This window comes from Bubalus bubalis, chromosome 14 (assembly GCF_019923935.1).
Source record: "Bubalus bubalis isolate 160015118507 breed Murrah chromosome 14, NDDB_SH_1, whole genome shotgun sequence".
NCBI classification, from domain to species: domain Eukaryota; kingdom Metazoa; phylum Chordata; class Mammalia; order Artiodactyla; family Bovidae; genus Bubalus; species Bubalus bubalis.
Window position 1 is genome coordinate 29,359,342 of NC_059170.1, and position 12,187 is coordinate 29,371,528.

Below are 12,187 nucleotides of genomic sequence, written 5' to 3' on the forward strand. Positions count from 1 at the left end.
CTTCCTGAGGGCTTCCCCTGACTGCAAGATGTGCTCATGCTAAGCTGGGCACAGGGCAGGCTAGACTGGCCAGGAAGCCAAGGTAAACCTCCAGGGCAACTTTCAACCAGCAGTGGAGGGAATTACAAATGAGATATAATTCAGAGTACCTGCAAACACTGGCGCCCTCACACTGCTGCTGGGGCATGAGATGGTGCCCCCATTTTGGAAGACTGATTCACAATTTCTTATGAAATTCAATACACAGTTCCCCCATCACCCAACAACTTTACGTCTAGGTAATTGTGCAAACAAAATGTTAAGATACACCCACCGAAAGGCTTGTGTGTGAATTTCAGGGTAGCTTTATCCACAATAGTCAAGACTCAGAAATGACTCCATTGTTCAATATGTGAATGGATAAGTGAGATATGTTCATTGAATGGAATAGTATTCAGCAATAAAAGGAATGGAGAGCTGAAATAGTAAGTGAAAGAAACCATTTGAAAGAGTACTTATTGAATGATTCTGTTTATGTAAAGTTCTAGGACAGGCAAACTAAGAAATGGGGATAAAAATAAGAACAGTAGTTGCCTGTAATGGAAATGTTCTATGGTGGAGGTTACACTGGGGTATGCATTTCTCAAAACCTATTGAGTGTAAATCACTGAATGTAAATTATACCTCAGTAAAAATGTTCATACTGTGCTTAGGCACTCGGTCTTATCAGACTCTGCAAGTCTGTAGCCTGGCAGGCTCCTCCGTCTATGGGGATTCTCCAGGCAAGAATACTGGAGTGGGTTGCCGTGCCCTATTCCAGGGGATCTTCCCCACCCAGGATGGAACCCAGGTCTCTTGCATTGCAGGCAGATTCTTTACCATCTGAGCCACCAGGGAAGCTCAAGAATACTGGAGTGGGTAGCCTGTCCCTTCTCCAGGGGATCTTCCTGACCCAGGAATCTAAACGGGGTCTCCTGCATTGCAGGTGGATTCTTTACCAGCTGAGCTACCAGGCAACTGGATCACTCCAAAAATTACACAGATCAATGCAGAGTGTGTGGATATACAAAAAAGCACAAAGTAAAAACAAAACCAAACATCACTTGCAGTTACACTACCCAGAGAGAGATCACCAGTCTGGACAGTTACTCTTCCTACAGTCATAGTTCCCATACTTGGGACCCTACTATTCACACTGCTTTGCAGCCTGCTTGCAACATCTCCAGCTGCTCTCCACATCCACCCCCATCCTTCTCTACCTCAGATTACACCTGTGAGCTTGGCCAGTGGGAGGCAAAATCAGGAGACCAGAGGGCAAGAGACCATAGAAGCCGGTATTCACTCCTGTATCTTTTCCTACTGGATCACCTTGGGCTCGCCATGCCCATAACCAGAGATGACAGCGCCTCTGGGGCCGCGGCGCCGAGGACACTGTCCTTCCAGAGTCGGAACTTCTCCCATCCCCTTGGAGCCTGTTGACGTCACAGCTCTGCTGCTCCAGCACTGGGTTCCCGCAGAATTCCTGTGGTGCCCTAAACCTGCTCACACTCTCCTAATCAGCCCCCTTGTAAGTAAACGCCCATGAGTCATCCTAATTTGAGCAGGCCATCTTTATCCCGTCTGAATCCTGACGGGGCAGCGCCGGTGAGAGTGACTGTCGGTCCCCAGGACACCGCGGTCCCTGCTGGACCAACAGCTCTGGCACAGCAGCCCGGAGGAGGACGCGTCCCTATAGCGACGGAGGAGGGTCGCGCTTCCGGCCCAGCTGGCAGGGCGGAAGTCCCGCCCCCGCCGGCCCGCCCCCGGCTTCCCGTGAGACCCTGCGAAGCGCGACGTAGCCGGAAGCGGGTGGCGACCGGGTGGGCGGCCGGCGCGCGTCCTCTGTGCAGTTCGCGGCGCGGCAGACCCTGGCCCGACCCCCGCCGAGACCCCCGCCCTAACCCCAGCGCGACCAGGCGCAAAGGATCTAGCGCCCTGCCCGGTAAGCGCGCGACCGAGACCTAGAGGTCCTGGTTCCCCCTGGGGCTGGTCCACGGCCCCTCCCGGTGGCCACCCCCGCCAGACCCCCACCTATCTCGAGGCAGCCATCCACAGGATTTGGAAGCGCCGACCTCGCCCTCCCCCAGTCCTTCTGGGGCTGGTCCACGGCCCCCCTTCAAGTCCCCACCCCCCAACGCAGCACCCCTCCTCCGGCCGTCCCCGCCCAGACCCCCACCCACCCTGCAGGGCGCCCCAGATCCCCAACCTTCTTTCCTCTGAGACTGTCACGGGCCCTTGTTCACCTGCACCCCTTCCGTAGGGCCAGCCGGCCCTGCCCCATCCCCTCCTTCGGATCCAAGACGTGGTCCGGACTTAGGGTCCCGTCAGGCCTCTTTCTGAGTTCTGAAAGGTCTTCCACTCTTCAGAGGGAAGGATCCTCCTCTCGGTGTTGAAGAGGCCTGTCTCATCGGGAGCGGCATTCACCCCTTGGCCGTGGGTGACGGTGTTGCTGGAGGGAGAGGAAACCGAGAGAGGACTTTGGAATCCTCCCTCAGTTTATGTACCTCTAGTAGAAGGACTGTGTTTCTCATCTGCCCTGTTAAACAGCTTCTCGCCTGCCACAGATGTGAGAGTTAATTGTGCTCATTTGGTGCAAGCTTAAGGGTCCAGCCACCATGGGTTTCTGTGCCAAATGGGGCTGTCATAATGGTCCAGGGGATAAGTAGTGTTGAAGTTGGCCTTGGCATCCCTTCCCCACCCTGCAGAAGTGCACAAGTAACAGTGCTTTAGAATGAGAAACGGTGGTCCTTCCATGTAGGTGCTTTGAGTGCTCAGGTGGTTTCAGAGAAAGATCAGCATGATTTGTCCCTGTCGCTGGTGACAGCCCCAACAGTGTGCTTAAGTCATCCCTTTTAATCTCAGGTCTTGAAGAAGTTCCCACTTAGGGAGTAGTGTTCTAGGGTCTGACAAGTGGCTTCTCTCATGAGCTGAGAAAAAGTGTCTTGGTTCACCATTTACTGAAGCCTCGTCCTCTTGCAGAGAGCTGTGTGTTACCATCTTGATTTCAAGTATTAAAGCAGGAGTTCTTGGATCCTTTTTCAAGATAAACTTTGGCCACCTCATGCGAAGAGTTGACTCATTGGAAAAGACTCTGATGCTGGGGGGGATTGGGGGCAGGAGGAGAAGGGGACGACAGAGGATGAGATGGCTGGATGGCATCACTGACTCGATGGACTTGAGTCTGAGTGAACTCCGGGAGTTGGTGATGGACAGGGAGGCCTGGCGTGCTGCGATTCATGGGGTCGCAAAGAGTCAGACACGACTGAGCGACTGATCTGATCTGATGGTTTTGAAAGATGGTATTTGTTTCTCATGTATTAAAGTTAGGATTTCACAGAATTAAAGGGTCTTCTTATGCAAAAAACAGTTGCTCTTAAATCCAGCCCACCTCATTCACTTTCATGTGAGTTCACTTTTACATGTTTCCCCCGCTGTCATTCTGCCAGTCCTCACTCTGCCTTCTTTTACACAATTACACATTCAGGGCAGGCTCATCCTAGTTCTGACTTCTGTTTGCCTGTGTCCTGTGAGTGTTTGGCATTCTAGATTCAGGAAGCATGGCTGTGGGGACAAGCCGGGTCCCCTTGAGGAGTAACTGAAGGTAACAGGCAGATGCGGACCAAGATGCTCCTGGGTTTTCATGCTGTTGCATTGGCAGGGAAGCTGGCAGGAACAGGCCCCTCTCAGACAGTGGGCGCGAGGTCAGAGGTTGCAAACACTGCTAGCGACCCAGGCGTGTGGCTCTGTCTCTGACAGTGGCCTATGTGTCCTCGACGAGACACGTCCTGCCGGGGAAGCTGGAGGGACAGTGTGCACACTCTGGTCCCAGGACCCCGGCCAGGTTAGGGTTAGTTTACATCCAGCACTGTGCTGGGCACCCTTTCCCTCCCTGGCTTGATTCTTACTGTATCAACTTTCCTGGTCATGAATTAAACAGGCCACCATTGAACTTGAACTTGGCCGAAGCTAGGAGATCTGTGAAGAGATGGCTTTTCTCTTCAGCCCAGGCTGTGTGGCTGCTATTTCCCACAGCGTCCCCATGAGGCATTGTGACAGATCTGTAGGTCCATAGGCCCCTGCCCATGCCCTGCTGTGGCCATGCTCTCTGTCATCTCAGTCCTTCAGATGGCCCCTGGGAGGCCAGCCTCGTCCCATGTCAGTCAGGACCACCGCTTCTGCCCCAGGCCTGGAGCCTCCCTGTGCCGGCTTGAGGCAGGTGGGGCGTTGCCGGGACCGAAAATGTGGGGCTCCCTGACTTCAGGTACCATCAGCCTGAGTCCAGTATGTTGCCCTGAAGGCAGGAAAAGAGATTTAGCAGCCAGTTCTGAGCACATTTTATAAAGCCCAGCCCTTTGCTAGGAGCTTCACCGGAAACCGACATTCCATAAATTACACAGTCTTGATGCAACGTGGTAAGTGGCCTCTAGTAACTGCACATTGCTCCTCATGATCACTTTATTGGCCTGGCAGCATCCACACTGCTTTGGGCTTTTCCTTGCTCTTGGAGAGCAGGTTCCTGCAGTGAGGGGCCCCCGCGCTGCCTGCAGTGAGTTGTCCTGTTCCCTAACAGCTTCCGAGCAGCTTCTTGGGGTTCCTTGAGGTTATATCTTGTAGCGTGTTTGCACTGGCGGTTGATTTTCTTGTGAAAATCTTGTTTTTCTCAGCACCATGGCCAGCCCAAGAACCAGGAAAGTTCTTAAGGAAGTTCGGGCGCAAGATGAAAACAATGTAAGCATCTGCTTTTCCTTGACACCCAGTTCAGGTTTCAGGAACCTCTTGGGGTAGTGTGTGGTCTCGGGGTCCTCACTCCCTGTCACCATTGGCCTCATAACCAGCCTCCCTGTTCTTGCTCTTGGGGCTACCATTGGGTCTTGGGGGTCCCTGGGTCCTGCCTCAGCCTCTGGACAAGCCCCTGGACACCCTCCACAGGTGTGTTTTGAGTGTGGCGCCTTCAACCCACAGTGGGTGAGCGTGACCTATGGCATCTGGATCTGCCTGGAGTGCTCGGGGAAGCACCGTGGGCTTGGGGTTCACCTCAGGTCAGTGCGCAGGGGTGGGGAGGAGTGGGCCCCCATGTAGGTCGGCCCCTTTCACCCCCGGGCTCTGAATCAGGGGGCGATATTGGTGACGAGGCCAGCCCTCTGCTGTGCAGCTTCGTCCGCTCTGTCACGATGGACAAGTGGAAGGACGTGGAGCTGGAGAAAATGAAGGCGGGCGGGAACGCTCGGTTCCGGGAGTTCCTGGAGTCTCAGGAGGACTACGACCCCTGCTGGTCGCTGCAGGAGAAGTACAACAGCAGGGCTGCTGCCCTCTTCAGGGACCGGGTGAGGCAGGCCGCCCGCCACGTGGAGGCTGCTCCGGCTGCGGGCACTGAGATCCCCTGTGGTTCTGACCACAACATGGAGGCCGCGTGCCATCCGCATGGAGACAGCATGCATGGCCTTGGCTCTTCCCACCTGGAGGACTTGGGGGGCCTGTGGTTTACTGGGCTGAGGATGGGCTTCCTCCCAGACTCCAGGAAGCACTGTGTCCAGACACCTCTGTGCATGCAGCTAAAGCTCCCCTGAGAACTTCAATGCCTGCCGGGGAGGCCCATCGTTTAGGGTGTAGAAAGGGGGCCTCAGAGACCAAGAGCTTGCCCGTTTGGCATCCACGCCCAGCAGAGCCCCCAGCCAGTGGTGTTAAGCCGAAGGGGCTGTGTGGGGGGCAGGGAGTGCACTGCAGTCAAGGGCATTTAGGCCACCTTGATGGGCCCCTGCTCTCTGACCCAGGTTCCCTTGGCAGGTGGCTGCTCTGGCCGAAGGCAAAGAATGGTCTCTGGAGTTATCGCCCGCCCAGAGCTGGACTCCGCCTCAGCCCAGGACACTGCTGTCCTCTGCCCACCGGTAGCTCCTCATCCAGCCTTCTGGCCAGCTCCGTGCTGGGTTCAGCCCAGCCCCTTCCTCCTCCCTCTTCAGTAGTGAGATTCTGGTCAGAAGGGCTCCAGATTGTGGCCCAGTGCTTGCTGTGGCCTTGGTCCCCCTGGTTTCCCTGCGGCCCCCCTGCAGGCTCAGGCCAGCAGGGAGCCCCTGTATCCCCGTCCCCCCAGAGCCACGCCTCCCCTTCTTCTCACCAGTTTCAGCCACTGAGCCTAAGTTTGAGCTGCCTTCTGTTCAGAGCTTAGTGTTCAGAGGAGCCAGGCATGAGCAGGTGGGCGTGACTGCACCTCCCAGAGACCCCTGCGGGCATGTACCCACTCTCTGTTGGCCTCTTACTTTTGACCCACCATTGCAGAGCCTCCGGCCAGGTGCAGAACTCCACTGCCTCTGGGGACAAGGCTTTTGAAGACTGGCTGAATGATGACCTTGGCTCCTATCAAGGGTGGGGTTTCAGGAGGGCTCAGGGGAGGCTGGGGGCAGGGGGCACTGTGAGAGTGGCTGGGGCTGTTGCGTATGTGTGCGGTGGGTGCAAGATTGGCAGGCCCTGTGGAGTCCTGAGTGGCAGCTTCAGGAGGGTGCTTGAGTGAGAGAAAACCACTGAGAGAAAGGACATGATTCCTCCCTGGAACCTGCCTGGCCTGTGGACAAGTGTGCCAACTTCCGGCAGTGACCCGGTATCTGGGTCTGGATGCCTCTGCACCCTGTGGCTGTCAGGAGCAGCAAGCCTGTTGCCTGTGTCCCCCAGGGCCCAGGAGAACCGTTACGTGGGGTTTGGGAACACGGTGCCGCCTCCAAAGAGGGAAGACGACTTCCTCAACAGCGCCATGTCGTCCCTCTACTCGGTGAGGATGCCGTCCCAGTTCCCCCCGCCCCGACGCCCCAGGGCCTCCTGGAGACTAGCCACCCTAGGATTGCAGTGGCCTACTCCCCTTTCCTTCACTGACCTCACACCTTAAAGCTGGGCTTACGGGGTTTAATCCCACTTGTGTTTTGTCTTTCATTTACTTTGGCTACAACATATAAGACATGTGCCCCAGGTTTAACAAGGCATGTTTTCCCTGGAGACCTCGGGCTCTGAGTGGAGCCTGCCTGGCTGCCCCTCCTGGCAGGGCCGCCCTGTTGCATGGGTTCTGGGCTGAGTCTGCTCCAGGGAAGAAGGGGCCGTCAGCCTGGCCTGTTTTTCAGAAGCGCCTCCCAGGGTGTGAAGTTTGTGGCCCTGTGTCCCTTTCATCCTATCCCCAGCTGAGCGTCTTTTGTCAGCTCCTCATGAGGGTCCCTCCGCATCTCCCCAGGAGGCACAGGCTCAGTGGGGGTTTAATCCAAATGACTGGCTTCTGTTGTGGAGGCTCAGGGGAAATGACCTTGGACTCAGAACAAGTTTCATGACCCCTGCGGCCTGGTGGGAAGGCCTGTCTCTGGGGAGTGGACCTGAGCTGCTTCTGGGGCCCCTGGCTGTGTCTTTCCCATGGAGCATGGGTGCGAAGGATGCTGTCCTGTGTCTGCATGTGGAGCTGCCACATGGCTTGTGTGTGGCTTCCTTGCAGGGCTGGAGCAGCTTTGCTACCGGAGCCAGCAGGTTCGCCTCAGCGGCCAAGGAGGGTGTAAGTACCAGGCTGTGCTGCAACACCACAGGCCAGGCAGCCAGGGGTCCTGACGGGGCTCCAGCCACAAGTTTGTCTGCCCCACGGGGGTTTCTGTGAGTGGCCCCTCTGCCAGGGACTCTGAGAGCACCCAGGGTGCTGGGGAGAGGTGAGAAGTATGGCCAGTTGTGCTCAGCAGTGAACAGCAGAGCCCGCTGGACAAGGCCCCACCCCAGCTGGGGGCCCTGTGTCCAGAGCACAAAGGTCGGCGTCGGGCCTGCTCCCTTGCCCTGGGCGCCCCTACCCTACCCTGATGGTTTAGCTCCTGGGGGAGCAGGAGTAGAGGGCAGCTTTGTGGGGCCTGAGAGCCACTGTGGCGTGAGTGCCAGTCCTCGTGGCCATCAGGAAATGGGCCTGGGCACCCAGGCCCTGCAGATGCACAGCTCCAGCAGCCAGTGTCGGGCAGCTCACCAGAAAACCCTCTGTGCTTCCTTCCAGGCGACAAAGTTCGGGTCCCAAGCAAGTCAGAAGGTACCAGAGGAAGCCTTTGCGTTGGCACTGTGGGGCTTCTAGGCTGGGTGACCTCCGTGTGCCCTGTGTCAGACGCCCACAGGCCTGCACAGAATTGTCTCTCAGGCTCCCGCGTCTGCGTGTCACTTCAGGCGCCTGTGGGTTTGGGAGGTGGAGGCCACTCCACCTTGGCCTTGTGGGGAAGGAGGCCCTGCGCTGGATCTGGGCAGCTGCAGGCGGGAGACCCAGCACCCCCTGGGCATGGGGGTTTTGTCCCAAGGATACAGCGTTCCTTATCTCTGTTAGTGTCCTCTCTTCCTGTGGTCGTGTCAGGGCCCGGTGTGTCTTGTTTTCAAACCTTGGCTCGCAGTCCTGGTGGTCTCCGCGTGGTGTCTGGCCCTGGGCTGGGTTCAGAACTTGGGGTAATGGCTTTGGGGGCCGGCGGAGGAGCCTCCGAGCCATGTGGGCCCCTCCCACCCTGAGGGCTGAGCTCCCCCAGCCCCACTCAGGGACGTCTCTAAGCCCCCCTTTCACTTGACTTCCACCCCGCCTGCTCCTGTCATCCTGGGAGGGTCAGGTAGGAGGGGCTGGGTCTAGAGAGGGTGCGGTGCCCGTGGGACCCTGTCCTGGTTGTCGCGACTGTGGCGCCTACCGCCTTGCTCTCTCTCTTCCCCCACCCCTGTCTCCCCACGCTGTCTGGGTAAAGTTCTGGGGTTCCAAGCAGCAGCCAGAGCTGGTAAGGCCCCATCTGTGCTTGTGCATGCCCCCTTACCCCCCATGTATCCGGCACGCGCCTGCACTACAGCCTGCATGTTGGTGCTTCCATGCGCTCACACTCAGAGCTGCTCCCCAACTTGATGGGCTCCCATTTGAGCATCCGTGTCACAGGCAGGAGGCATGGGATCCAGAGCTCAGGGCTGCCATAGGGTACCAATAGGCCGGGGTACCCTGTGGTCTACAGGGAGTTTTTCGTGGTGTGGTTTAATTATCTTCAGCCAAATAATCTGAAAGAGTCCAGTCCTACTGGCGAGGGCCCCACACTGTGGTCGTCTCCCCATTGTCCTGCCTGCTCCCGACCTGAGCCGCTGGCCTGGCCTGGCCTCCCCCCACCCCCAGCTCCATCCCTTCTGTCTGAGCTCCCTTGGGGGTCCCTGGGGGGCAGATGGGACTGGGGGTACACTTGTCTGTATGAGGGACGACAGGGGCTCTTCAGGAGCCCAAAGGCCAGGACAGCAGTGCCCAGCCTCCACGACAGCCAGGAGCGTCGTGTGCTGGTGGCTAGGCATTGCCAGCCACCTTCCCTCCACGGGCAGAGTTCGCCATCCTGAAGAGAACATGCCACAACACGCACACAACTTTTCTTCATCGTGTCTTTCCTTCTAACAGGCTTCGGAGTTGGGCCACAGTCTGAATGAGAGTGTCCTCAAACCCGCCCAGGAGAAGGTAACGTGGGGAGAACTCCTGGTGTTCAGCTGGGTTCAGTTCCATGGGCCCTCGTTCGAGGGGCAGTTGCTCCTGGGAGCTGTTTGGGTCCTCAGACTCCCTGGTGTCCCTGGGGGCCTGGTGCCTGTGGGCCCTCGTCCTGGGCTCAGCACAGCCTGGCCTTGCACCCTGCTCCTGCGTGGCTGGGCGTGCATCCTGCCACTTGCCCTGGAGGCCCAGACAGGCAAGAGGAACATGGGGTGGGCAGGGCAGGGCAGTGCCAGCCTGTGTGGGAGGTAGGGGGCGACGCAGAGAACACCAGGGGTGGGGGTCCAGTGAGACTGGCCTGGGCTGCAGGGTGGTCAGCCGGCCCTCCCTTTTGCTTCTGGGGAGGGGACAGCGCAGAGACAGAGCCCCTGGAGCCGGTGCTGGTGGGCGGCAGCCTTTAGTGCAGGCAGTGGGCGTCTGCTGGGCTGTGACGACGCTGTTCCCATCTGCCAGGTGAAGGAGGGGAAGATTTTTGATGATGTGTCCAGTGGGTTCTCTGAGTTGGCGTCCAAGGTAGGGCAGCCCCGCCTAACATGCGGGCTCGGCTGGAAGCGTCTCCATGTTCCAAGGCACCCGGAACCGAGAGCAGGGAGGGCCAGCGCTTCATGCGCATCTCTTCTTGGCCCAAAGGGCCTGTAGGACCAAGGAGGGTCAGGCAGACGCTCCGGTGCCGACAGCCTGAAGAACATGGAAACTTCTGGACGAGCGCCGGTCCCAGCCACTAACCTGTTGCTATTTTCTTTCATTCTTTTCTTGCTGCGGCCAACCTTCCTGGTGAGTGTGCTGTGGGTGGCCTGCCTCTCCGCCTGGCGCTGTGGGTGGGGGCGCATTCGTCCTGCTTCCTGGCCCAGAGCCTCTCCTCAGGCTCTCCCGGCCGTAGCTTCTCGTGCCCACACGGCAGGCATCCTGCCGTCCCCATCCGATCCTGTCCAGTAAACTGGCCTGAGTTTGGCGGTGTCACTGCATTTCTAATCTTCACCCTGGTCTTTGGACACTGCATGCTCCCAGCAGAGCCCGGCTGAGCTGTCTTCCGCTCTCTTCCAGGTCCAGGGAGTTGGCAGCCGGGGCTGGCGGGACGTCACTACTTTTTTTTCTGGGAGAGCAGAGGGTTCATCAGACAGGTATGCTGTGTCCATTCCTGAAGTGGGCTTCCTTCTGAGATCTCCCCCAGATATCAGAGGCAGGGCATCTCCCCCAGGGTCTTGGGTGACGATCAGAAACCCCTGGAGCCCTGGAGGTGCAAAGAGGCATGTCGGTCCCTCAGCCTCTTACTCTGAAGCCCTGCCTTCTACCTCGGGAGCTACTGATGCCCAGGTGATGGGGGTGGTCTCAGCCTTGCCCTTGTGGGACAGGCTGAGGGAGAGGAAGGGCCGCTGGACTTTAACCCACCTCCTTGGGGTCTCCAGTGCTCAGGGCTCTGCCCAGGCCTTCCTGCTGGGAGCCAAGTGGGCCAGCTTTCTCCTCCTCTGACTCAGACGGGACCCTGGGGCTCTGATGGATGAGCTTATGCCCGGCCCAGAGTGGCAGCCACTCTGCCAAGGCAGGTGCTGTTGGTCTGCCTGCTCATGGACCAGTTGCTTCCTCCCAGTGCTGCTGGACATGTTCAGTGGTGAGGTTGCGGTTGGGTGAGGAATTCTCATCCTGAGCTGGTTCCACAGTACAGAAAAGGGTCAAGTCTCTGAGTTTCCTTCCCGTTATTTGTTGCAGGAAAGTAGTATTTTACATTTTCCTCTGAAACATCCTCCATGTGGGTGGGACTGACGGAGGGTGGGCTCTGGTGGCAAGTGGCCTGAGTCCTTCCATTAGATTCCACGGCCTCAACTCCATGATGGAGCCCCCCGAGGCTGGGCGTCCTCTGCCCTCGAGGAGAACAATGGCTCCAGGACCCTGAGGGGCGTGGACCAGGACTCTGGGTTGGAGCTTGGACTTAGCTAGGGAGAGGCTGAGGGGAGGCCAGGTGGCTTGGGGCTTCCCTGGTGACCTTCCGGTTCTGGGAGCTCAGAGAGCCCTGTCTGTCCCAGACCCCCAGAGGGCCCAAGCTACCAGAACAGCGGTGGGGACAACTCCCAGAACACCCTCGACCAGAGCTTCTGGGAGTCCTTTGGGAGCACCGACCCTGCCAGGGCCCACCGGTCCCCAAGCAGCGACAGCTGGACATGTGCGGACGCCTCAGCCGACAAGAGGAGCTCGGACAGCTGGGATGTGTGGGGCTCGGGCTCTGCGTCCGCGTCCAACAATAGGATCAGCGACAACAGCGACGGTGGGGAGGCCTGGGGGGGTGGCGGGGAGGGCCGGGCCAAGGTCGCCAAGAAGGCCACGCCACCACCCACGGTGGACGACGGCTGGGACAACCAGGACTGGTAGGGGCCCGAGGCCAGGTGCAGTGGCCACTCCGCCTCCTCCCTCTTTCCATTCCACCCAAGAAACGCCGGACGTGCAAGAAGACGGCCTCAGCCGAGACCCAAGAGCCACGTGCCTGTGGGAGTGGGGGCATTTCTGTGCCCCTGAGCTCGCTTTCCGGGGGACCCAAGCCAGGTGCTGTCGCAGGCAGGGCTCCCTGCTACTGCAGGGCCAGCACACCCAGCCCCTCCCCAGAGAGCTCAGTAATAAATGCTCTCCCAGTGTTGCACGCGGCCACACGTGCTCGAGGCCTGATTTTCCTTGAAGCGACTTTAACTTTGTTTGCTCTTT

General features: G+C 58.4%; 1 protein-coding gene across 6 annotated transcripts; it reads left to right on the plus strand.

The window, feature by feature from the left end:
* The first annotated feature begins 1,795 nt into the window (after positions 1 to 1,795).
* On the plus strand, positions 1,796 to 12,133 carry ARFGAP1 (ADP ribosylation factor GTPase activating protein 1). 6 transcript variants are annotated; one of them, XM_006040491.4, is made up of 14 exons: positions 1,797 to 1,960; positions 4,683 to 4,746; positions 4,948 to 5,057; positions 5,171 to 5,342; positions 5,803 to 5,903; positions 6,292 to 6,378; positions 6,682 to 6,778; positions 7,481 to 7,537; positions 8,015 to 8,047; positions 8,733 to 8,762; positions 9,413 to 9,469; positions 9,950 to 10,009; positions 10,541 to 10,617; positions 11,518 to 12,133. In XM_006040491.4, the coding sequence occupies exons 2-14, from the start codon at positions 4,687 to 4,689 to the stop codon at positions 11,858 to 11,860; spliced, it is 1,284 nt and encodes a 427-aa protein (XP_006040553.2). In that variant the 5' UTR covers positions 1,797 to 1,960; positions 4,683 to 4,686; the 3' UTR covers positions 11,861 to 12,133. The 6 variants fall into 6 exon arrangements, with proteins under 6 accessions (XP_006040556.2, XP_006040557.2, XP_006040553.2 ...); XM_006040494.4 differs by lacking the exon at positions 9,950 to 10,009 and having other exon boundaries at positions 1,796 to 1,960; XM_006040495.4 differs by lacking the exon at positions 9,950 to 10,009 and having other exon boundaries at positions 1,796 to 1,960; positions 10,547 to 10,617.
* The last annotated feature ends 54 nt before the right edge of the window (positions 12,134 to 12,187 follow it).